At 45.2% G+C, this 25,895-nt stretch overlaps 1 protein-coding gene across 3 annotated transcripts in view; it reads right to left on the bottom strand.

Annotated features, from left to right (window-relative positions):
- The window catches only part of DPP6 (dipeptidyl peptidase like 6), a 1,060,979-nt gene that overhangs the window by 772,463 nt on the left and 262,621 nt on the right, over positions 1-25,895 (bottom strand). The window contains exon 1 of one of the 3 annotated variants that reach the window (XM_025292128.3): positions 6,786-7,404. The exons of the other annotated variants lie outside the window; for them this stretch is intronic. Coding sequence (XP_025147913.2) covers positions 6,786-7,022 — 237 coding nt within the window. The 5' untranslated portion in view covers positions 7,023-7,404. Of the gene's footprint in view, positions 1-6,785; positions 7,405-25,895 lie in introns of those variants that run through there. 3 annotated transcript variants of the gene reach the window in all.

Genomic DNA, 25,895 nt, shown 5'->3' with positions numbered 1-25,895 from the left:
CAGAGAACACAAGTGATTTACAGAATATTATTCACATAACTATCTACAGTCTTCTCATTTGTAAGATGAGATGTTATCCAGTTTTTAAATATTTTATTTCAGATAATTTCAAGATGCAGATCCTTCTAAAGATAAGTGTTCCAAAAGTCATTAACCAGAAAGGCTGAGTGCTTTTCTTTTTGTACTTGTACAGAAAATCAAATGGATGTGTTTAAAATGAAGCAAAGCACAGCACGGCACATGGGTACTGACTGCCCTTAACACTATATTTATTAGGCAGAATTTAATTTTGAAAGGATTACTGTACGTATTATTTTATAGGCAACACTCCATGAAAGGGATCACTACTGTATATTGCAGAGAAGCATTCCATATGCACGATAAATGCACTGTTATCATCAGAGTAATTAAAAGGAACAGGGCCATATACAATCAGCTTGTACATCTTACTCAGCAACTCCTGCCGGTTGCTTGCAAAAATTAAACTCATTAATCATTCTGATTCCAAAGGAGAAAAAGCTTGAAGTATGAAATAAAAAGCTCTATTTTTATGAAGAAAAAATGTCCAAAGTCAACATCCAGAGCAGTTCCTGTCTACATAGTGATAGTGGAATATTAATCTCATGTGGGAAAACCAGCTGATTCCACTGTCAAAAATATAAATTGATACTATGTTATCTAATACCCCAGACCTCCTCATATCTACAGGTAACATATATAAGTAAATTACTTAAAAGTGTGCACTAGCAGGAATAAAAGGAAGCATGCCATATGAAGTAGGCTGCCGTGCCCACTTCAAAAGATCTTACTGCTACACAGAAGTCAATTCCACCAAGAAGGCAGAATACTCATTTTTCACAAAACATTCGGCCTTAAGCAAAGACGTACTTTTTTGGCCGACACCACAGAGCAAAGGCTTGTTAACGTGTTGAAATTTATTTGCAATAATTCACAGTGGACAATTGACTCATCCAAATGAAAAAAATCAGGCTTACCCTGACTACTTTTTCAAGCCAACAGATTGACTCTTTGTTACGGTTCTCCCCAGGCCAAGGTAACAAGGAGGGTGGAATGAGATATAGCCAGTGGTGCTTTAAAAACACAACGTGCAGTGCAGAGGCAAGACAGTTGTGATGCTATATTTGGCTTCACCCATCAGTCAGCTAGCACTGAATCTTTGTTTATATCACTGTTCGTACTTCCTTGTAACAGACAATTTCCCGTGATGACTCTGCTCAGCATTGAGACAATAGGCAAAATTGTGTATAATTTTGTGATAGCGACTTTACCAAAACATTCACAGAGAGACTGTTTTAGATAGTAAACACATGAAATTAAAAGATGCTTGCTCCTTGGAAGAAAAGTTGTGACCAAACTAGACAGCATATTCAAAAGCAGAGACATTACTTGGCCAACAAAAGTCCGTCTAGTCAAGGCTATGGTTTTTCCAGTGGTCATGTATGGATGTGAGAGTTGGACTATAAAGAAAGCTGAGTGCTGAAGAACTGATGCTTTTGAACTGTGGTGCTGGAGAAGACTCTTGAGAGTCCCTTGGACTGCAGGGAGATCCGATCAGTCCATCCTAAAGGAGATCAGTCCTGAATATTCATTGGAAGGACTGATGTTGAAGCTGAAACTCCAATACTTTGGCCACCTGGTGTGAAGAACTGACTCATTAGAAAAGACCCTGAGGCTGGAGAAGATTGAAGGCGGGGGGAGAAAGAGATGACAGAGGATGAGATGGCTGGATGGCATCACCAACTCAATGGACATTAGTTTGAGTAAGCTCCGGCAGTTGGTGATAGACAAGGAGGCCTGGTGTGCTGCAGATGGGGTTGCAAGGAGTTGGACACAACTGAGACCGAACTGAACTGACTGACTTGTGTGTTTAACATTGTTCTGAAATGCAGAAAACAGACTTTGCAGGAGGACAACTGTTGTAGGGCACTATGATGCAGTGTTACACAGCATCAAACCCATAAGGGCACCTCAAAGCTCATCTAGTGAAATACTTTATATTACAAGAAAGAAATCAAGACATTGAGAGAAATGTAACTGTACAAGCTTATGTATACTGTATGCCACGGTCGGGGGTGGAAGAAATAGTAGTACTAGAAGTAGAAATAAAGAGGTTAGGCAGAGAGTCATTTAGAATAACAAGATGTAAAGAGAGGAAAGTGGTGGCTTAGCAGTAAAGAATCTGCCTGCCAGTGAAGGAGACATGGAGATGTGAGTTCCATCCCTGGGTTGGGAAGATCCCCTGGAGAAGGAAATGATGACCCGCTCCAGTAATCTTCCCCATAAAATCTCACGGATGGACTGGAGGAGCCTGGGGGCTACAATCCATGGGGTCGCAAAAGAGGTGGACATGACTGAGCTACTAAACAGCCACACGAAGAAGAGAGGGAAGTGACAAAGTCAGGGATATGGTTTATGTGGATGTCTTGTCACGACTACCGAAACTGATCTGTGGAACAAAAGGTGGGAGAAGAGATCAACGTGGGGACCTCCAAGGTCCTTCCAATCCTGCAGTTCTCCAATTCTGCAAAATAGAAAAGCAAATACTCTTCAGAAGAGATGCTAGGAGGTGTATACCAGAGGAATTAAGCTACTTCGGCCAACTGCTACAGAAGCTGTGAAATATACTCAGCTCCCTTTATCTTCATTTTAATTTTCCCAATATTTAGTGTATCTTAAGAAGAAAACATGGCAGGGAAAGAATAGAATAGTGGAGACCAAAACCTTGGAGTACAGGTTCTCCCAACCCCCTATATGAGGGAGAGGAGGGGGGAAAAAAGGACTTACTGAAGAATACAAAGGTCAGAGAGAGATAGGACATGAATTCATGTGGCATCATGAAAGACACATGATACAGAAGTCTGAAGTGTAGGGTGCGGTGATCAGGAGCAAAAGAGGTGACAACAAGAACGAAGGCCATTGTATCAAGTAATTAAGAGGACACTGAAGACATTTTCTGTGCAGTTTTCTGCAGTGAGGACAGTAAGAATGTGAGTGTGCCACCAACCTAAATAAGGAAAAAGGAATTCTTGTAATGAATTAGTGAATCCACTTTAGATCACCTGATTGAGAATTTGAAAGCTCCAAGTAACCCTGTGACATCCCATAACTCTTCTATAGACGAGTTACACTAAGCATTATCGAATTCGACATGAAAATAATGAGATCAAGCTGGTGGCTGAAACTTTTAACCTTTTCCTCAATATGTTAGGAAGATAATATGAGATTGTAAATACATTTGAAATTGCAGAAGAAAGTCAGAAGGTATACAAATATTTCTGTGGAGTCATGCTGCTTCAAAAGTTAAAGTTGATAAACTCCAAGGAGAAATTAACAGGATGTTGGCAGCATATGAGTGAAAAGTCAAGGTGGAGAGGAAGAAGGGCTGGAGGTTGCAGACAAACAGGAAGATGAAATACATCAGAAGCATGACATCATAAGCTAGACAGCAGTGACATCATAAGACAGACTGAGTAAGCAATGATTTTTGCTCAATCTCTGTTTTGGCCAAATTGCTGTTTTAAAATCCTGTCATCATATTTGTACTGTTAGGAAATCATGTGTCATCAAAAATGAAGAATACAGGAACATGCTGATGTGGCCCCAACAAGCCTACTTCCCATGGCCTTCAAAGTCCTTTAAGAAATCAAAAGGAAGTGCTCAAGCCAGGGCACAACAAGGTTCAATATTTTTAAATTAATTGAAGTTAATTCCTATCAGAAGTTACTAAATCCCATTAAAAGTCACTTCCAGCAGCAGTCCCTTTAAGAGTCAACTTATTTTTAGCCTATGAAGTGAATTTTAAATCAAAATAGCTATTGATTCCTCAGAGGGGTCTCCCAAGTCATTGACTTTAAATAAGTATAAGATTGATGAGGAAACTCGGGTAGAAAAGCACTCTGCTTTCTTTCTTCTTCAAAGTTAAACTTCACACCTTAAAACTGGCCCACCACAGACAGACTTTTACACAGTGGAGAGGTCCCTACACGTAGTTGGTTGGTCCAGACAGGAAATGCACTCTGCAGCATTTGACTTCTCTCTTCCAGACCTGGTAACTACCTTCAACTTTATTTTGTAAAGAACTGTTCATTCTCAGTCGTATTCAGACATGTGTGCATACACACGGAGACAGATCGAAAACTACATTTCATTTTCTCATTTCTAGATGGCAGGACAATGAGACACAGAGTTCGTTGGATTTTAAAGGTAACGCTGTTTACCATCATGTGAGTGACCAAGGTGGGAAGGCTGTTTCTGTTCCATGGAACAGACAAGTCACAGAAGAGCAATGACACCATCAGCCTTAGTGCTGGGACTGCAGACGAAGGTGCTGAAGATTTCCTAGGTGCTAATAGAGAGGATGCTTCAGAACCTTGGACAGCAACCAGCATGCCCTGGGGATGCCCAAGATACACAGAGTAATATGCAATGTATTCTTAATCAGTTGTACATCTTAAGGGTTAAATGTAGGTAACAGGGTGATTACTCAAGATTCTTTAACCCTAACAAGGGTTAATATCAGAAAAGTAGCTTTTGTACCTACTTTCTTTAACTAGTACTAACTCATAGCAAATGGCATTCCCTGTGACTGGAGGGAAACGAATCTGTTTAATGTGTACACCTACGTAGTATATTTTTAGACATAATTTTTCCAATCCTGAATATTTTTTCTGAGAAAAGCACATAAAAGTTTACAGGAAATTGATGCTAAATTTACTCATGTGTCATTTTTTAATAATACATTTTAAACATGATATATATATTTCATAAGGATACTGCATACACTATATTTATACCTACTTTTACACACACAGACATACACACACCCTTTGTTTTTCATTTTCCATGAAATAAAAAACATTAATATCAGGAGTTACTGAATTTAAAGTAGATATACTCTTCAGAGTCATCTCAGCAAAAACCATTTGCAAATGTTAAATTAATAATTTGCTCCTCAGTTCAACCCTTTTGCTTATCTGAGGAACACTTCTAGACATATGTCAAAATGACAGGAGGAATACATGCTCAAAGCTAAGATGGGATGGGGTGGTGGGGGAATGGGCGGAGACCGTCTACAACAAAATTCAGAAACTCTCCATTCCCCTAGCGACACCTAGAGCCTGTTAAGAGGAAATTGCTCATGGCTCTCACTTAAAGCATAACAAATCCCAACAGTTTTAAGTCAAAAGATTTAAGGCAAAAAGTGCATCATTTTTGTCTGCATTGCAGCTCGGTGGTCTTCCCCAAGATCTCTGGAGTTTAATCCTCCATAATTTTTCAACTGTCCCAATGAAACCCCTCCTCAAAGATTCTGGTTCCTTGAATCTGAGAATTCATGCATTTCCCTTAGGACCTGACCCACTGGAGTGAGGGCCATCTCTCTGATAGGTCTTTGTGTAACCAGGGGGGGTCTGGAAATAAACCAAAATAAGAAAATCTCATGCAAGCTCTAATACAGGGTGTGTGTGTGTATGTGTGTGTGTGTGACCACATCTCCCACAAACTTTTGCGACCTCTCCAGATCCTCCATTCACAAAACAAAACAACCAGTGACCCAAGTCAGGGCATGTTGAATGACCACCTCCTGCTCAGGGCAGAGACAGGAACTGCCCTGGGTCTGTCAGGGGAGGCCATCTGCGAGGCTTCTGAGAGGACCTGTGTGCAGGTACCCACCCCCCACTACCCCCGGGTGGGGACACTCAAAGCTACACACACTAAACTCTTGGACCCAACACACCCAGCCGGGCTGGACCAGTTGAGCCAGTCCTGTCTGCCTGTCTGAGAGCTTGTCTGGGATTTTTTTTCTCTGGTTTTTTTTTTTTTTTTTTTTTTTTTTTTTCTGGGAACACAAGGTATCAGAAGCATCACTTGGCCCTCCCTGGCCCTCTGAATAGCTGGAAGAGATCAAAAGAGGTGGTTGAACTCATCCACCTTGGGCAGCCTGCGGGTGTCCTGCCTGAGTCATCGGTTACTAAGGTGATATGCAAATCCAACCTTTGAAACTCCCAGCTACCAGCCCGGAGAAGAGTAGAAAACGTGCTCCTGGAGAAGTTTTCCCACTAACACTGTCCAAGGTCGTGGCTAGTCCAAGGCTAAGTGTGGGGACAGGCAGGGCCTGACTCGCACCAGCACAAACTGTGCTAGGCCTGGGTCAGAGGGCTGGGCCTCGGAGGCAAGCGCTTTTATTTTATGGTTCGGAAGAGGATCACCATCAGCCCCACCACCAGTGGGGGAGGGGGTTAGGGGAGGGGTTGGAGAGTGGAGAAGTGAGAGAAGTGACAGCCTGGGAGGTAAGGACTCCAGTGACAGGTGGGAGGGGGCGAAAAGGAGCCTGGGACAGCCTCTTCCTAGAGTCTTAAAGCAGACAAAAGAAAACGGAAAGAAAGAACAAACCAACTCGTAAGCACACACAGATCGAATTCTCTCCTTAGGATCCATAGCAGCGTGCGGGTAACAGCAGGCGTCCCCGGGGCCGCCGTGAACCCTCAGCCAATTCCACACCCCAGCAGCGCAGCTCCGCCAACGCTGCCCTCAAAGCCACCAACTCTTGGCCCGCCGCCGCTGCAGACCGGGACCCGCTCCAGGACGGCGGTGACCGAGATCCGCGCAAGGAGTGGTTTTGTGGGCGCGCTTCCGGGAGCAGTGGGGGATGGGAGGGCGCCCCGAGACCCTCGCAGGCGCGGCGCGGGCGCGTCTCCCCCGGGCTTGCCTGGGGCCCCGCGTTTCCCCCAACCCCACCCCCCACCCCACCCCCAAGATGCCCTTACGTCCTCGTCGTCACAGTCGCTCCGCGCCTGGTACTGGAACCGGGGCCGGCCGCCCGCGCCACCGCCGCCGCCGCGCTCCCGGGGCGCCGCCGCGGGCGCCTGGGCTCCGAGGGGCTTGGGCCCCGCGCCGTCCTCCTCCGGCCCCTGGCCGCCCAGGAGGCGGCTCGCCTCCGGGGGCGCCGGGAAGGACCGCGAGGTGTTGATCTTGCCAGTGAACCTCTGGTACAGCGAAGCCATCGGTCTCCGCGCGCTCTCGCTGGCTGTCTTTGGGGCGTTTCTGTATCGGCTTTCTCCCTCTGGGGCTCCCGCTCCCCACGCCCTCCGGGGGGAAAAGGGGAGGAAGAAGAAGAGGAGGCGGCGGCGGAGGAAAGGACGGCGGCAGCGCGCCGCTCCTCCCGCGCGCCACTCTCGAGTCGCCGCCGAGCGACCGCCTGCCTCAGCCTCCTCCGCCCCCTCCCCGGCGGCTGGGCCGAGCCAGGGTCTGGCGGTGTGTTCTCGTTCCCTTTGCTTTTCTGTTTTCAACTCCTCCGCACGGCCGCGTACGGCCTAATCAAAGCCATTGGAGGGAAGAAAAACAACAGAAAACCATAAAGGGAGGGAAAATGCCTAGGCCCCGGAATTTGGCACCACCTAGAGCCCGGCGAGCATTCGGAGCGCATCTCCTCGCTCCCCCCGCCCTGGGTCCCCGCGCAGCTCCTCCTCCCCGCCGTCTCCCCACGCGGCCCTTCACCCCCGGGAACGGCGCCCGGGGGTCCCGGGGCTGGCCGCGAGGAGGCCGCGGGGTCACGCAGCTCGTGGGTGCAGGGGCGCGCTTGGGGGCTCCGGGCCACCGGGAGAGCGCACCCCGCCGTCTTCCGGGAGAGCGCAGCGGGAGAAGAGGTCCGCGACGGGGAGGGGGCGTCGGGGGAACGGAGGCAGGGGGCGGCACCCCCAGATGCAGGTCCTCGGTTCCGCGCGGGGCTGTGCCCCGCGTCCACGCGCTCGCATCGCTCGCGGCTGCAATCCCGGCGCCCTGCGGGGCTCTCTCCCTCGTGTTTCCCTCGCAGCTTTTCCTGCCTAACGTGAAACTACAACAGCCAAGACCCCTGGAGGTCGGGGGTGCGCACGGGGGATGATGGAGTGCAAACCGTGGGGATGCAAGGGAGGGGGCTGGGGGTCGCGGCCTCAGATGGGCCCCCTTCCTTCCCAAACCAAGCTCTGCTCCAAAAACAGGTCTCCAGAAAAAGAGAAGGAAAAGGTCACGGAAGGCAGGCAAGGGCCGACCTGGGTGCGGTGGGGTGCGGTGCGGGGAGGGGTGCTTTCCGAGCAACTCAGTTCAGCGCTCCTCCCGGCACACCCCCACTTATTTGTGTGTATCGCGAACTTAATTTTCGTTTTCGATAAATGCGTAAATGCCAACGGAGGCTAAAGCATTTGGTGATGCCTGCAACTTTTCCGAAGCCTGCTCCGCGCCCGCCCCCAGCCCCTGCACTGAGAGGAAGTGGGGATCCCCGGGTGTGTGGGGGGGGGGGCGACACCTACTGGGGCGCTCGGGTCTGGGTGCACATTCGCTCTTCCTCTGCAGTAAAACGTGCTCCAGCGCCCCTGTGTGGAAAGACACCCACTGCGCCTGGGCGCTGGGCTCCGGCTCAGACCGCAGGCTGGCGTCTGGTTTGTCCCCTGCCTTTCGGGGTGGATTCCTCCCTCCTGTCCTGCTGAAGTCCATCCTCCCGCTTGAGGGTCTAGGCCTCTCCCTGCTGATCTCGTCCCCCTCCCCCAACCCCAGATCTTCCACGCGCAGTCCTTTCCCCCTTGTTGGCAGCCCTTGGGCTGGGATGGATCGTCCTGTCTTGAGCGGACTAGGACCCCACACTCCAGACCAGCTCGCACCTGCTCCGGCGCTTCCCCGGTCCTTCCACTCCACGTGGATGTGGGCATCTTCACCTTCACCTTCCAGCGGGACTCCCGCTCAGCCATGGTTTCCGTGACCACTTGAGAAAATGGCCCCCACCGCAGGCTGCCAGCGCTTGTTGGGTCTGAGTCCAAGGCCAGCTCCTGGCACCATTGTCCAAACGCAGAAATCCCAGAGGGAGAGACCTTACCGTCCCTTGTCCTAAAAAACTGCTGCCTCCTGAGGTGACCCGAGGATGAAAAAGCAGATAAAACCAAGGAGGGTCTTTGAATGCAGGAATGGAAAAAGCAGACCCTTATCGTCCTTCCCTCCCTTATAACTATTAATGGAACAGTATAACTGTCTCCCCTCCTACCCCATAGGGAGGAGGCATTTGCCCTACTCTCCCCCCCCCCCCCACCCAGTATACATGCCTCATCCAACCAGCAAATGACTCGCAAGACCCCTATCCCACTCCTTGTACCCTGGGTATCAAAGTGGACTAAGGACCACTGTTTAAGGTCAATTCTCCCTTGAGCTGGCCCGCTGTTCTAACAGCGTCTCCCTCTCTCATAAACTTTATTTCCCTCTCATTCTGTCTCATGTCTGGAAATTCTTTTCCAACCCAAGCCTGGACCAGGACACCTCCTTCAGGGTCCTTAACTTGGGTGGAGACACTGGAAGTCCGCTGGGAGAGGACCCCTTCAGATCCCTCCCAAGCTCTCAACCTAGCAAGTAGTCTTGTTTTAATTAAAATGTATACCACAGCTATCCTCTGTTTAATCTGCTATGGTTTCCTTCCACTAAGAAACAGAAGTGCATCTTAACATAGTTCAAAACACGCTTCCTTTCCAGAAATCATAAAAACAAGTAGAATCAGAATCTGGACAGCTGGGGGCCCCCCGCACCACCAAAAGGCAGATATGCCTCCCGCTGATCTGGGGGTGCCAGAGCATCCTGCCCCACTTGATGTTGAAGACAGAGGCCACAATTACAAGAACCATCCAGCTAAAACTTAAGAGTCATCACATTCAGATAAATAGGAAATCTTGCTTTCATCCCCACTCCCCCGCCCAGCTGTGCTTTCAGATCCATGAAACTGCTTTCCCAAACCCACTTGAAAGCCCGCCACTGCTGCTCACAGTGGCATCTAGATCTGACACCTCACTAAATATAGAGGCTGTGAGGGTCCCACTGATGTAATACATATGCATATGTATATTTATGAAATGTCCATGTATATATTTACATGAATTATAAGAAGCATGATGAATATTTCTTGTAGCAATATAGTTCATACAAGATATTTATATGGAAATAGTTTAGCTATCACACATTTTATAGATGTGTGTGTATCAAGGAGAGTAGATTGAAAGGGAGATAAAGAAGACATGCAGGGTCTCTCACACTTGAAATTATATTTTCAAGCGAGCATGTAGGTCTTCAAATTACACTTTGGCCAAAGCGACAGAGGATGGGATGGTTGAATGGCATCACCAACTCAATGGACATGAGTCTGAACAAACTCCAGGACACCATGAAGGACAGGGCAGCCTGGTGTACTGCAGTCCGTGGGGTCACAAAGAGTCAGACACAACTTAGTGACTGAACAGCAGGCAACAACAAAAATCTCAACTAAAGGATTCAGATGAAATGATAGGGCCATTCTAATTTACAGTTATTTGTAAAGTGAAAAAAGCTATAAAGCCCATAAACAACTGGGGGAAGAGTTGAGTACAGATGGGTGTCAAAAGAAGTATATCTGAAAATTAAACAGGACAAATGGAAGGCAAGGATCTGTTGCAATGAGCAGAGGCCAGGGTGGTGGGAGCAGACAGAACACTAATGCGGAAACATCACAAGCTGCAAAGCTTCCTGGGCACCATCTAGATCCGGGGCCCATCAACCAACTTCAAAAGCACTGGGCTACCTTCCTCCACCCACACACTGAATACGACTCATTCTAAAGCATGTCCTAGACTTTGAATGTGAGTCTATGCACACATGTTGGCAAGCGTGTATGCACTCACACATCCAAGTCTGCCTGAAACACTGATACACACACTGCAGGGTCTCTCTGGATAGACTGTCAGAATGCTGAAGTCCCAAATGCAAAGAGGAAACTGATGAATGAAGTCACGCAACTGCAGAGAATTGCAAGTGCTGGCACTTCATGATGCATAATTCATTCACTTACTGCCTTCAATAACCTTTGCAGAACCAACCTTTAAATAAGGAAAAAGATTCTGAAGAGTAGCAAAACTTCCCAGTGAGTGTGTAAATAGACGGGCAGCGCTGCAGAAGGAAACTTGTCTGTAACGGCCTCCACCCAACACTGAACGTCTTGGCTACGCAGTCTAGAAAAGTAGATCTCCATTCCTGCTCGTTGGCTAAGTATGGGAATCTATTTTCAAAAATGTTCTGTGGATTATCTCACATCAAAATTTTAATTCTTCATTATGGCTTAAAACTCTGATCACCGACCCATTTTTTCCATCTAGTTTCACATGATTATTTCTTCCCTGTTTATTAAAAGGTGGGAGTGTGTGTTTATTTTCCCTGGAACCAAATTACAAAACAAATATGGTAAATCATTGGAATGAGGCAGATGCTGCAAAATAGGATGGGCAGTTATTTTTTTTAGTGACAATAAAGGGAACTTTCTGGTCTATATGCAAGCTAAGCATTGTAAAAATACCAAAAGTGTATTGAGTCCAGCAGCCTAGGCATGCTTTTTATTACCTAAGAGGTTTTCTTACTTCTAGGAGAGAATTATGTCCTATAGTTTACTTCCCCCTTCTTTTGGAGGAGAACGAGGAGGACAGAACCTTGCTTAAGATTTTTATTCTTTTCCAAACACTGATATTTCAGAAAAAGAAATGGCCGACTTAGCACACTCTGACAGAAAGGCTTCCCTAAACACTGGACATCAGTGTTTTTAAAATATTATCACATTGTATTCCTACAAATGGAAAGAAATAAAACAAGTATTTTGGTAGTTTGAGAAAATACAGTACCAACTACATAAATACAGAGCACCCATTCTCTCTTGTACTCTCTCTTTAAAATAATTATTTCTTTGCAAGATGACTATCGAGTGGGATCCGGATGGTAAGATGGTAAGATGTCCTTTTCAAACTTTACAAATAGGAAAAGTCCAGCACTAGAAAAAGAGAAGACCACTACTAGCTTTGGGCTTCCCTGTTGGCTCTGTGGTAAAGAACCTGCCTGCCAATGTGGGAGACTTGGGTTGGATCCCTGGGTCAGGAAGATCCCCTGGAGAAGGAAATGGCAACCCACCCCAGTATTCTTGCCTGGGAAATCCCACGGACAGAAGAGCCTGGTGAGCTACAGTCCATGGGGTCGCAAAGATTCAGACACAACTGAGCAACTGAACAACAGCAAAAACAACTCCTGGCTTTAACACAAAGTTAAAGTACGAGCTGAATTAACCTTGAGCTTTTTGAATTGATACTTCAAGATTCATATGTTTTAAAGGAAAACATTTCTTTTAAGCCTGGCGGGCTACAGTCCATGGGGTCTCAAAGAGTTGGACATGATTGAGTGACTCGCACTTTCATTTCACTTTCAACCGAAAGGCTTATGCTAAAATCAATGTGGTTAAACGTTAGTTTCCAGCAGCACATGTCCCTGCATTTTAGTACTGACTCTGCACTTGCCTGGTTTTCTCATGCAGTCTGAAATATACATACAACTCTCTGCCCCGGGCAGCACCTGCTCACCTGGACGTGGTTACTAATACACGTGGTAACGCTGATCACCAAGTAAGTAAAACAATCACTGACTCAACTAAGCCTGTATTTTCCTCTGAGTCTGGTGGGGCTGTGGGAGCCCACCCTCCCTGCCTTTAGGGGTCGTTGAGGGGTCCACTCTCTTCTGTCACCCACACCCATGGACACTGGACCATGGCCTTCTTCCTCTTTCCTCCCATCTTTCACCCTCCTATCTTCCCACCCTCTTTCTGCTCCATGGTCCCTGCTCTGGATCAATATCAGTAAACTGCATTTTTTTTTTCCTTTAAAAATTCCTTGCTGCACTCTGAATACTTATAAGAATTTGCCTTTCACTAGCAATGCTGCCTCAGAAAGTATCTGAATAACCACATTAGCCCCTAGGGGAGGCACCAACCTCTGTGTGCTCCCATTTTCTGATGATTCAGTGAGAGCTCCACCATGCTTCCCAAGGCTCCTAAGATTTCTAGAGCATGGGATCCAGAAAAAAGCCCATTGTTTCTGTCTGTCCCTGGCGATCGCTGGAGAGCAGCCGTGTTGTCGTCTAAAATGTCTTCATTCATACCCCTTCCACCATTAGATTGAAAAGGACGGCGACTTCTGCTCTGAAATGCCCCCAAAGCTCCTTGCCTTTCAAACCATGCACTTCCCGGGTCCAGTGAATTAAGCTGAATCAGCTTCCCTTCAATGTTAAAGTGACATTAACGAGCCTCTGCAATTCAGTGCTTCCCTTTTTAAACCAACAGAGGTGATGGTTGAGTTCTGGAAGGAGAAAAAGCTTTTATCTGCTCTCTCTTGTGACCAATGGCTGGCATTTCAAAGGACCAAGTCTGGTTTGGCTCTAACGGGAAATGTGAAACCCGCTTGAAAGGACAGGGCTCAGACCCTCACTGAGGGTTATTCTTCATCATGTCACCCAAAGGGATTCTTAGGTTTTCACTGGAAAGGAGCAATGGAATAGAAAAGAAGAGATAGAAACAGGATCATTCAAAAGCTGAGTCTTCTTCAGATAGTAGAAAACAGGGCTAGTATTGATTCATTCATCTTGCCATGTAAATTCCACTCAACTGCAGGCCAGTGGAACTGCAGAATATGGAAAATCATCTACTGGGGGCTTCCCATATCTTAAGTTCTCAGCTAAGTGCTCTGCACACATTAAATCATTTAATTCTCACAATTATCATTTTTCACTTGGACGTCCCAGGTGGCGCTACTGGTAAAGAAGCCACCTGCCAATGAAGGAGACATAAGAGATGCGAGTTCCATCCCTGGGTCAGGAAGATCCCCTGGAGGAGGGCATGGTAATCAGTTCCAGTATGCTTGCCTGGAGAATCCCATGGACGGAGGAGCCTGGCGGGTTACAGTCCATGGAGTCACAAAGAATCAGACCCAACTGAGCAACTAAGCACGCATACATAAGGATGGGAGGGAATATGATGTAGTTCTTAAATGTGTTGCAGAGCTAAATTATAGCGAAGCCTAGGTGTGAGGCTGATGTAGTATACCAGCTGGAAATAGCATAAGAAGGTGAGTTAAGCCCAGGGAACCGGCATCCAGGTGCAGGCGATGCGTATTTCATGCATCCTGGTATCTGCCTTCCAGACACCGAGAGGGAGAAGAAGGGGCTTCCTCTGATTGGAGAACAGTGACAATGAGGGGCCTTAGAGAGTCAGGGCCAGAAGCCATCCCTGAGGCTGACCACGGATGCGGCGGGCCACCTGCTTCCCGGACATCCATCTGGTTGAATGTGAGCCTGCAGAAGTCGCTTTAAAGTCCCTGTCCTGTCCATCTTACCCTGCCTCAGACACTGCCAGAATTAAGACCATACCCTTGAGTTTAGGCATTGTCTGGAACAGCATCAAGAAAAACTCGTTGGACATAACTGAGGTCTTACGGTACGGCACAGGGGACGCGGCTCAGTGTTCTGTGGCAGCCTGGAGGCGAGGGGGTGGAGGGAGAATGGGTTCGTGTATGTGTGTGCTGAGTCTGAAACCATCACTCTCAGGTTAATCGGCCATGCTCCGACACAAAATAAAAGGTTCAGAAGAAAGGAACTGGCAATACAAGCTAGCTAGCATTTAGAAAAATGAATAAACCACACAAGTGTCACCCATTTAAAAGAAAAAAAGAATGCGGTCTGAGTGAAAAGAAAAACAAACAAGCCTCGGTTAATGGCACACGCACCAGAAGACACACCAGCCTTTCCAGTGTGTGACGGGGCTCTCCCGGCAACATCGGCCCTTTCCCGGGGCAGAGCTTCCCAGCCATGAGTTTCTGGGTCCTGATGATTCATCTTCAGGGTAAGCCATTGCTTCCCCATTCATAACTGTGATGGACTGGAATGTTGTTCGGAAAACACCTACCGACCCTGGACGCCTTTGCAGCTCTACTTCCAGCAGGACCCTACGGCTTGTTCTGGTCAATGGACTGTGAATGGACCCGATGCAGGCAGAGACCTTCGAGGCATTTCCATAACGTGAACAACCTCTTGCACCCTGGTGGCCCACCCTCTAAGAACACAGCCTGGATAGTTGTAGCCACTTCAGCTTGGCCTCCACAACTAACCACACTTGGGAGAGACTTGAATCCAACCCCTGGTTTGGAGTTGAGCTCAGGGATCAGGGAACACAACGCAGAGCCTCCCAGCTGAGCCCAGGGCAGACCCGCTGCATCACGACTGACCAGCAGAAATGGGAACCTTGATCTTAAGTAAGCCATGCCATTTGGGATGATTTCTCATACTTGCATCATGCTATATGTCACGTTCTAGCTCACTAAAACTAAAATCAAATCCATGCATGAAAAATGGAACAGCTAATGTCGGTGCTTATTGTAAGCATTTAACTTCCTTATCCAGTAGCTATCTAAATGTCCACCATGTCCCGGTCATCACTCTATTTTATGTTCTAGGGAAGAGGTGAATGACTGACATGAACACAGTTCTTGCCTTCATGCAGATTATAGTCAGCCCTCCTCTCAGTGGAGATGGACTGGTGCTCTAAACTACAAGGCTGGATTGACAAGGCCATCCTTTCATGAAAAGATGTAACTTTCTCTATTTATTCTTCCTTTTGGTACATTTACAGCCCTGGCAGTTTTATTAGAAAAAGACTGTTAGAAACGTAGACCACAAATGTGTTCCTAATAATGGTCTAGTTATTGACTGTAGAAGCAGGAAAACCATCGGTTCAGTTCAGTCACTCAGTGGCGTCTGACTCTTTGCGATCCCATAGACTGCAGCACGCCGGGCCTCCCTGTCCATCACGAAGAGTGTGTTCAGCCCCGAATCACAGAGGCTCTCAAAGAATCACACCTGGACCAGGCACGAAAGGAACATGTAGAAATCTGTGAGGATGTGAATTCTGGGTCCCATCCCAAACCTACTGAATCCAAAATTCAGGCTGGGCCCGGTCCTCTGTAATTGTAACAAGCCACCAGGTAGTTCTGGTGAGCAATCGAGTGTGAAAAACAAGCCATACCAGAATAATCCCTAGAGCGTGTTTCTAAACGGCACCCAGGTGAGCCGAGCCAGTCTCAGAATGTTTGTTGATTTTCGGGAAATGGCTTACCCATTTAAAACTCAGAACAGGCATTCTCCGGAGGGTAAGAATTTTTCCAGAATGAACAAAGGCCAGTCTTTCTCACTCAAAGAGGGATTATCTTGACAGTTCCTTCAAAGCCAAAATATGCAGTTGGCCAAAAACTGTCTCTGTGGCCAAAAGCAGACACCGACCACATTGTCAAAGCTAAGGTACATTCCCGTTGGGGCTCATCTCAGAGAGACTTTGATTCTGTACCTGAGCCGACAGCCTCGCCCATCTTGCCAGAATATATGCAGTTTGGCAGACAAGCTCTGCAGAATTTCAAGAAACAAAACACCTTACTTTCAAAAATTGATTTCATTAAAAATCCTCAGTGCCTCTGGTTTAGACTCATTGCTTGTTTAATGCAATAAAAAAAAATCTTGAATTAAAAATCAATGAAGTTAATAAACATGTTCAGGTTGAAAACCAACTTTTTATGAACTTAATTTTCCTGAATTTACTCCTTTAGGACACATTAAAGTGTTCAATATAAAACCCATTTTTTTCACCATCACTTAAATTTCCTCCAAATTTCCATGCAACATACTTAAAATTTTAAAATAGGCTAATGCAACTTTAGGTGGTTTGTTTTTGTTAAACTGTAATACATTCTCTGACCCACGTGCACATGGTTAATATTTATGGCTAATCATTAATGTACACACACAATAGATCCTATGAAGTATGGGAGCTAACCTGGAGGAAGAAAATAAACTTCAAGCCTGGTGCTGTGTATCTTCACAGGGCCTTGAGCAAATACAAGAGATATCAATGCAAAACCCTGGTTCCTGCATATATGATATGTCAGATATGAGTGCAGAGGACACTCATTAATGAAAACAGATTATATTAGGGCAATAAAACTAAAATAAAGCCACTCATTTGCTTCGCATGGGTAATTCGATCACTGTGCAGTGTAACTCCATCAACTCCGCTATACCCATCTCGGACCAATTTCCTTCTCATAAAAGGGAGAAATAGGCTTGTCTATACTACTAATTGCATTTCAGATCATTTTAATTTGGTCAAAAACAGTAATTCTCCTAACAATCGCTTATATTTATATTCTGCTTGACAGGTAAACAGAAATTGCCTGCTGGCTAAATAAATCCATGAGTCACAAAAGCCTGCAATTTGAACAGATTTTTCCTCACTCACAGCAAAACCAATGTTGACTCTGTGCTCTAAATAGCATGAGGTGGGTCCTCCTCATTCCTAGATTGAGCTTGGAGTCTCTGGCGGGTCTCATTACCTCATCGTCCAGGTTGCACCCATAATCCCCACCACGACTTTCTTTGTAAGTCAGCAATATCCAGATTGCATCATCGGCACGGGACATTTTCAGTCTTCATGAGAAAGGATGATAAATGGATGCTTTCAAGGGACTCTGCTTCTGAGCTGTCTTATGGGAAAGAAGCTACCCATAGAGCAGGATGAGGCTATATGGATATCTGTGTGCTAGCCTTCCTTTATTCCTCTCTAAGACCTCTAACATACACAACCTCAGCTCAACTCTAAATGAGATGTAAATGGTTGGTTGCGATCTAAATGAATTCTGAGTTTCCAAATTGAGCTATTCAAATTCATAAGAGAAATATCTTCCTTGAGTACTTAATAGCCTCAAAGAAAAATATTTTATGATTATTAAATCCAAATATATGGTGGTGGAATAGAATACAAAATTCGTGACTGTGCTAAGACAGAGAGTAAGACTTTAAGTAAGTTAACGACTTACATCAGACCCTCAAGGTGGGATCCCTGTGGCATGATGGGCACTCTCATGGAAAACCTTGGACCAAGAACTGGTCTAACCTTATACCCACTGATTACATCTGCATTTTATTGTTTTCCAATCAAATAACATGAACAACTTCACAGACAGCCACTGATTCCCTGGAAAAGCAGGCGGTCTGTTTGGATTTCTGCACATGAAAAAAATAGTCCCTTGACCTGATGGCACTTCAGAGCACAGACCAACTCAGTGGACAAGCTGCTAGCCCGTGGTCTCCGTACATGCATGCATGCGTGCTCAGTCGCTCAGTCATGTCTGACTCTTTGTGACCCCATGGACCGTAGTCCACCAGGCTCCTCTGTCCATGGGACTTCCCAGGTAAGGATACTGGAATGGGTTGCATTTCCTCCTCCAGGGGATCTTCCTGACCCAAGGATCCAACCTGCATCTCCTGCCTTGCAGGTGAATTCTTTACCACTGAGCCACCAGGGAAGCCCTCCCTGCCTTTGGTCTCCACTTCTGATTAAAGTGGAAAGATGGTGATTTCCTAGGCCAACTGGAAACAGCTCCAGGAAGAGAATGGAAGCAAGTGATCCACAGATTCTGCCATCACCCTTTGATGCCATTGATCTTTGTAGGAAAAAAATCATAATCACTAAGACAAATGCAATTCTGGTTTTATAGTTCCTGGACCATATCTTATCGTTTCCCTGTATGATACTGGCCACATTAAAGAGTTCTCTGAAGATACATCTCATTATTTATTTACTTAAAAGAACCCTTAGATTTGTATTACACTTTATACTGGAAAAGGCTGGATATTATTCATTACACTAGTGCTTTGGAGAAAGAAAGAGCTTTGTTTATTTTCCAGAGGAAATTACGGAAAAGTTACACTCCCATTCTTTCTCACTTTCTGATCATCTCCTCTTAATTTGAAGAATTTCTGTCCTAAAATTAAGGGTCCCTACTTGGCTAAAGATATATAAAAAACTTTCTGAGTGGCATTGGAAAGAGCTTTTCCCCTCCTGGATAGAGGACAGTGGCGTGAGGAAGGACCTCTTCCTTCTCCCCCCAGCATTGTCCCTCTAGTTTATTCTCTCTGGACACAGTTGTATGAGGCCTGAAAGGCAAGGAGCTGCGGCAGCTTCTTTGTGGCCATGAGGAAAGAGTCAACTGCTTGCACTGATGTAAACAAAGAAACCCAACAGAATGGAGCTGGTAAACTAAACCCAGAACAGCCCCCCAATTAGAAACCCCTGTTTTACCCCCTTTCAGTAAGAATAGCTACTCAGCCCAAAGTGCTGCTAACAGACACAATCAGACCCCGACTCATCCTCAGTGGCTCGTTGAATGAGGAGAATTCACTAAGCATCGGTTTTCTCATCTACAGCATGAAGATGATAAGAGAGGCTACTCCTATCAGCTTTATCTACAACACAGGGCTCCTGAGTGGTTCCAATCCATTGCTTTTATAAGAGAAAACAAAAACTTCTTATATATACCTAACCTTTGGGAGAACAGGGGCTGCCTATAGTTCACACTGGGCAAGACACATCACTGAGCTTTTTCATCTGATTCTTTCTTGTTGTTGTCCATGACTCTGCATTTGGACTTTTTGTTGATTTTGACAGCTTCTTCCACCTAGAGTACTTGATGGAAAATATTTTTCAATTATCAAAAGCCTGAGTGAGCTTCCTTGGTTAGCAACTCTGTGTATTATCACATATATGCTTGATGCTTCCTCATTCCACAAGGAGAGGACAACAGAGGATGTGTGATTGGAATCCTCCTAGAGTTTGCTCTATGAGCCTCTGTCTGTGAAAGAAAGTGAAAAGTGTTAATCGCTTGAGTCATGATTCTCCAGGCAAGAATACTGGGGTGGGTAGCCATTCCCTTCTCCAGGGGATCTTCCTGACCCAGGGATCGAACCTAGGTCTCCTGCCTTGAGGCAGATTCTTTACCATCTGAGCCACCAGGGAAGCCCAACAAGAGAAGGAGCTATTGTGTTTTTCTTTTTTCCTTTTCTTTTAGCTGCACTGCACAGCATGTGGGATCTTAGTTCCCCAACTAGGAATCAAACTTGCCACCACGGCAATGGAAGCTCAGAGTCTTAATCACTGGACCGACAGGGAAGTGCAGTGAAGAAAAGCTATGACTGACCTAGGACAGCCCAGTAAAAAGCAGAGACATTACTTTGCTAACAAAGGTCCATCTAGTCAAAGTGATGGTTTTTTCAGTACTCATGTATGGATGTGAAAGTTGGACTGTAAATAAAGCTGAGCACCAAAGAATTGATGCTTTTGAATCACGGTGTCAAAAGACTCTTGAGAGTCCCTTGGACAACAAGGAGATCCAACCAGTCCATCCTAAAGGAAATAAGTCCTGAATATTCATTGGAAGGACTGATGCTGAAGCTGAAACTCCAATACTTTGGCCACCCGATGCGAAGAACTGACTTATTGGAAAAGACCCTAATGCTGGGAAAGATTGAAGGTGGGAGGAGAAGGGAACGACAGAGAATGAGATGTTTGGATGTCAACACTGACTCAATGGACATGAATTTGAGCAAGCTCTGGGAGATGGTGAAGGACAGAGAGGCTTGGCATGCTGCAGTCCATGGGGTTGCAGAGGTAGACATGACTGAGCAACTGAACTGATTAAAAGCCTTTCATTCACATGGCGTGAAGAAACATATTCTGTGAGATATTCTCCATCTAGGGTTGATAAAGCCAGAGAGAAGTAGGGTGGATCCAAAGCAGGGAGGGGAGAAGAGAGGGAAGAGTCATTGCCTTACCAAATGAAATCAAAATATTATAATTTTTGTGTAGATCAGCACACTATACTCAAAATATGCTCCAATAGGCAGTTTTTTTTGCCTCAAAGAGGCTCCTAAGAAGCAAACTTTGACTTGGCATCAGAAGAAGCCATTTAGAACCCATGCAACCAGGATTGCTGTAAGCTGAAAAATGGTGGGCTTGGAATCCTCTAGCCCACAGGAGGAGGAGGGCAGGCTGTGCCCCGTGCAGGCAGGGCATGTGTTCTGGGCACTAGGAACCAGTGAAAGGTAAAGTGCAAGTCGCTCAGTCATGTCTGACTCGTTGCAACCCCATGGACTATACAGTTCATGGAATTCTCCAGGTCAGAATATTGGAGTGGGTAGCCTTTCCCTTCTCCAGGGTACTAGGAACCAGAGTAATGGTCAAGAATACAAGGAAAGATATTCCAGCTCCAATGGACATATAGAACTTTGCATTCAGAATATCTGGGAAGAAACTTATTTTAGTACATATACATGTTTTTAATACTTTACAAAATTAAGCTCTGGAGTTGCCTTTTGGAATAGCACATGGGAGGGGCAATGCCTTCGCATCTTAATCAATCCTACAGAGGCAGTGCTAAAAGGGAGTGGACTATACATTTTGCTCCAGGTTGATCAGCCTCCTGTTTATCAAAGGCAAGGGCCAGTAATATTTCAGATAATTTTTTTTTTTTTTACAGAACTTGGAGTTGAGGGAAGAAAGCCAGAAAAACAGGTTCATAAAGTGCACTCATTCCCTTTATCTTGCAGCCTGTTTTGATTGTTTGGATCTTGTGCATTGTTTGTTCTGTGTTTCGATCCCGGGGACGGAAAGAACACAAGAAAAATAAATACATTTCTCACAGCCTCATGGGCCTCTCTTTTATTTTCATTTCCTCTCACAGCTTCTCCTCCCAGTCCTTCCACACCAAAAGCACCCTCGTGACAGCATCCTTACCATTTCAAAACAACTCGGCACATCCTGTTCACCTACAGCTGTTTATTTCGATAACCCTTTGATGAATTCAATCAACTGCAAAAATGAAAGCAACACAACAAACAACAGAAAAGACAAAGCAAAACAAGACAGGCTTGTGATTGTGCTGATTTTGAGCACACAGCTCCGAGCTTGACGCTGCCGCTTGAGGGCGCTATGGGAGTTCAGAAAGGCAAGCTGTGCTCAGCCCTGGGTGGCTAGGGCAGCCCTTCATGCCGATCACACCATTTCTGCATTCAACTGATCACACAGGAAACGAGGCAGCCTCTTAGAAGACTTTTGTTTCCTAAGAAAAGGAAGACTGCTGTTCTGTTTTCATGCTTTAAATGTTTTAAAAGCTTTCAGAAAACTAAAATTGGGTCAAAATGAACCACGACTCCATCTTTATTTGTTGAAGATTCAGATATTCTGGGGAGGGGACGGTGGGCACAATAATGAGCTGAATTCCCATATATCATGGAGGACAGACAGACTGATGGGTTTGTGTGCCAAGAAGTTCATGGCTCAGGAGGGGTCCTGGATCTCCTGTGGTCTTTTTTATCCACTAGACCCTCAGTATATGGGATATGGAATCGGCATGAGTGATGTCAGAACAGCACTGGAGCTATTGAGAGGCAGTGATGGACTGGACTATAAACAAGCATTATTGGGCCTAGATTGGCTTATTCCATCTATCACTTTCTCCTTCTCCCCTCCTCCTCCCTCCTCCCTCCAGATAAAAAGAAACCCAGAGAGCAGAAGCTATGCTGTGATAGCTGACATCCTTTCCAAAAAAATATGTGAAATAAATTCAGCACCTTGAAGAGCAGCCTGGCAACCGTTAGGTCTGTACAAGTCTTTGTGGAAATATGAATGTTATGATCTTTGAAAAATTATTCATTAATTTAGAAAATACTGCTTTACAATTTACTTTAAGTCAGCTTTTAAAACATGCATGTCTTCATACACACAAGGGATCTCAGAAGCTAGGACATCAGTAGGTCCATTGATACCTGCAAATGAACTCAATTTATTTGTAAACTTTCCATCCTTAAAGAGTTTTGTTTATGAATGATAATAGAGTCAACTGAGGGCAATCTTTATTATAACTGTATGTTTTACATGCGTCATAGTGTTTAATAATTTTATAAGTCCTGTGATGTGGCTATTACCAAGATGGGATTCCAACTGAGGGGGACACTCTACAGGAGCATCCCCACTATGTGTCTGTCCACTTCTGTCATTTTGATGAGTCGTGCACTAAAGCACATCTCAGGAAGATGTCAAACTGAATTTCCAGGTGGCATAATCATAACCTGACTTCAAAGTCCAGCTCAACAGTCCATCCAGTGATTTTTCAGAAGTTACTAATTGTCCTGCTGGATCGTCATGACATCTCCAAGTACTTGCCTTACAAAGTACATCACGCTCTATCTTGTGCTATTCATTCATTTATTCACCCAACACACATTACAGAGCCTTAACATGGCTGACCATGTCTTATCTCCCCCATCAGATGTTCCTTAAGACATGCGTCTAACTGAGGTTCAAGCGGGGAACTCTGTTGTATACAGAGAAGGTGCTCAAATTAGAGGAAAGTCCATTTAAGCCCCAGAGGTGGTCTTCTGGAAGATACTGTGTTGGGGTTGATTGGGAGATGCTCTGATTGGTGGCTGCTGACACCCCAGTGATACAAAGACGCTATATTGTTCACAACAGCACCTTTCAGAAATGACGGACCATAATCCACAGGCAGGCCATGCTAGCTATGAAATCAGCATATGATTTTAAAGAAGAATGTGAAAACCTCCCGCTCTGTGTGTCCTCTTCCTGCAGGCATGCTGGGCTCCTCCCAGGGTTGGGTACCTGCCTTGAGTCTCCTGCCCCAGAGTACAAGCTCCTTGAGAGGAGAAACTGCTTCCATTTCCTTTACTGTTCACACCAGTGTCTATTGCAGTGCTTGGAACACTGGACATGAGCGATGAGCATTGGTCAAAGGAATGAAAAGGTCTAAAACAACTACAATAAAGGCGTGGCAGACAAGTCTTGGTTGCCTATCATATCAAAGATCCACTGAAGCAAGTGTAGATAGAGTTTCCCTGAATTTATCAATATGTCCTGGGGGATGGCTTCCAACACCCTAGTTTCCCAAGGCAAATAGAGAAAGACAAATAATTTGATATGAAAAAGCAAGAGAATACAGAAAAACATCTACTTTTGCTTTATTATTTGTGCCAAAGCCTTTGACTGTGTAGATCATAACAAACTGTGGAAAATTCTTAAAGAGGTGGGAATACCAGATCACCTGACCTGCCTCCTGAGAAATCTGTATGCAGGTCAAGAAGCAACAGTTAGAACCGGACATGGAATGACTGGTTCCAAATTGGGAAAGGAGTATGTCAAGGTTGTATATTGTCACCCTGCTTATTTAACTTATATGTAGAGTACATCATGCAAAATGCTGGGCTGGATGAAGCATAAGCTGGAATCAAGATTGCCGGGAGAAATATCAATAAACTCAGATATGCAGATGACACCACCCTTACAGCAGAAAGTGAAAAAAAAAACTAAAGAGCCTCTTGATGAAAGGAAAAAGGAGAATGAAAAAGCTGGCTTAAAACTCAATATTCAAAAACTAAGATCATGGCATCCAGTCCCATCAATTCATGGCAAATAGATGGGGAAACAATGGAAACAGTGAGAAACTTTATTTGGGGGGTCTCCAAAATTACTGCAGATGGTGACTGCAGTCACGAAATTAAAAGATGCTTGCTCCTTGGAAGACAAGCTATGATAAACATAGCTGCTGCTGCTGCTGCTAAGTTGCTTCAGTCGTGACCGACTCTGGGCAATCCCAGAGACACCAGCCCACCAGGCTCCTCTATCCCTGGGATTCTCCAGGCAAGAATACTGGAGTGGGTTGCCATTTCCTTCTCCAACGCATGCATGCATGACAAACATAGGCAGCATATTAAAAGGCAGAGACATAACTTTGCTGACAAAGATCTGTCTAGTCAAAGCTTTGTTTTTTCCAGTAGCCATGTATAGATGTGAGAGTTGAACTGTAAAGAAAGCTAAGCGCCAAAGAATTGATGTTTTTGAATTGTAGTGTTGGAGAAGACTGTTGAGAGTCCATTGGACTGCAAGAAGATCCAACCAGTCAATCCTAAAAGAAATCAGTCCTGAATACTCACTAGAAGGGCTAATGCTGAAACTGAAACTCCAATACTTTGGCCACCTTATGCAAAGAACTGACTTATTGGAAAAGACCCTGATGCTGGGAAAGATTGAAGGCAGAAGGGGACAACAGAGGATGAGATGGTTGGATGGCATCACTGACTTGATGGACATGAGTTTGAGCAAGCTCCAGGAGTTGGTGATGGACAGGGAAGCCTGGCATGCTGCAGTCCATGGGGTCACAAAGAGTCAGACAAGACTAAGTGACTGAACTGAACTGAACTGAAGCAAAACATCTGGGCATGCCTGTTATCAAGGTAGGTCTTCTCATAATTCAAGGAAATGCATTCATTGCTCCAGGGCTGGGTAGTCACTTTACCTTCTTGTTGTTTGGTCACTCAATTGTGTCCAACTCTTTGTAACCCCATGGACTGTCCCATCAGGCTTCTCTGTCCATGGGATTTCCCAGGCAAGAATACTGCAGTGGGTTACCTCTGAATAGTCTTCATAGTCTTCAGGAATGAACACATCTTTCATACAGAGGAGGTTTAATAGCGTGAAGAGGGAAAAGCCTTTCCTTTGAGATTTTTGTTTGTTTTAGTGGCAAATAATTAATCTTTAATGGCTAATGAAAATGTATCCTAGAGAAACTAATATTGCACAATGCCACTTAAACCAGGTATTATATTATATAAATCTCTCCAGTGTGGTTTATCTATCCAAAATGGAATTAATACCATTGATAAGCCAATGTAATATTTCCATATTATGAAATTAACTGATTTCTTATATATACTAGCAGTATCAAATGATTAGTTATTCACTTACATATTCATCTATTGTTGTTTACTCCCTAAGTCATGTCTGACTCTTTGTGACCACATGGACTGCAGCATACCAGGCTGCCCTGCCCTGTCTTTCACCATGTCCTGGAGTTTGCTCAAATTTATGTCCGTTGTATCAGTGATGCCATCCAACCATCTCATCCTCTGTCATCCCCTTCTTCTCCTGCCCTCAATTTTTCCCAGCATCAGGGTCTTTTCAAATAAGTCAGTTCTTTGCCTCAGGTGGCCAAAGTATTAGGGCTTCAGCGTCAGCATCAGTCATTAAGTCATTTTAAAAGATTAAATGTTGATAGTTACAGCAACAGTGATGCGTTTTTGAAAGTTCAATAAAGATTTGCTGGAAGGGCTCCCTGTGAGCCTTGGAGAAATACATG

Source organism: Bubalus bubalis, chromosome 8 (genome assembly GCF_019923935.1).
Source record: "Bubalus bubalis isolate 160015118507 breed Murrah chromosome 8, NDDB_SH_1, whole genome shotgun sequence".
NCBI lineage: Eukaryota > Metazoa > Chordata > Mammalia > Artiodactyla > Bovidae > Bubalus > Bubalus bubalis.
Note: the sequence above shows the minus strand (reverse complement) of the source record. Positions and strands in the feature narration are given on the sequence as shown.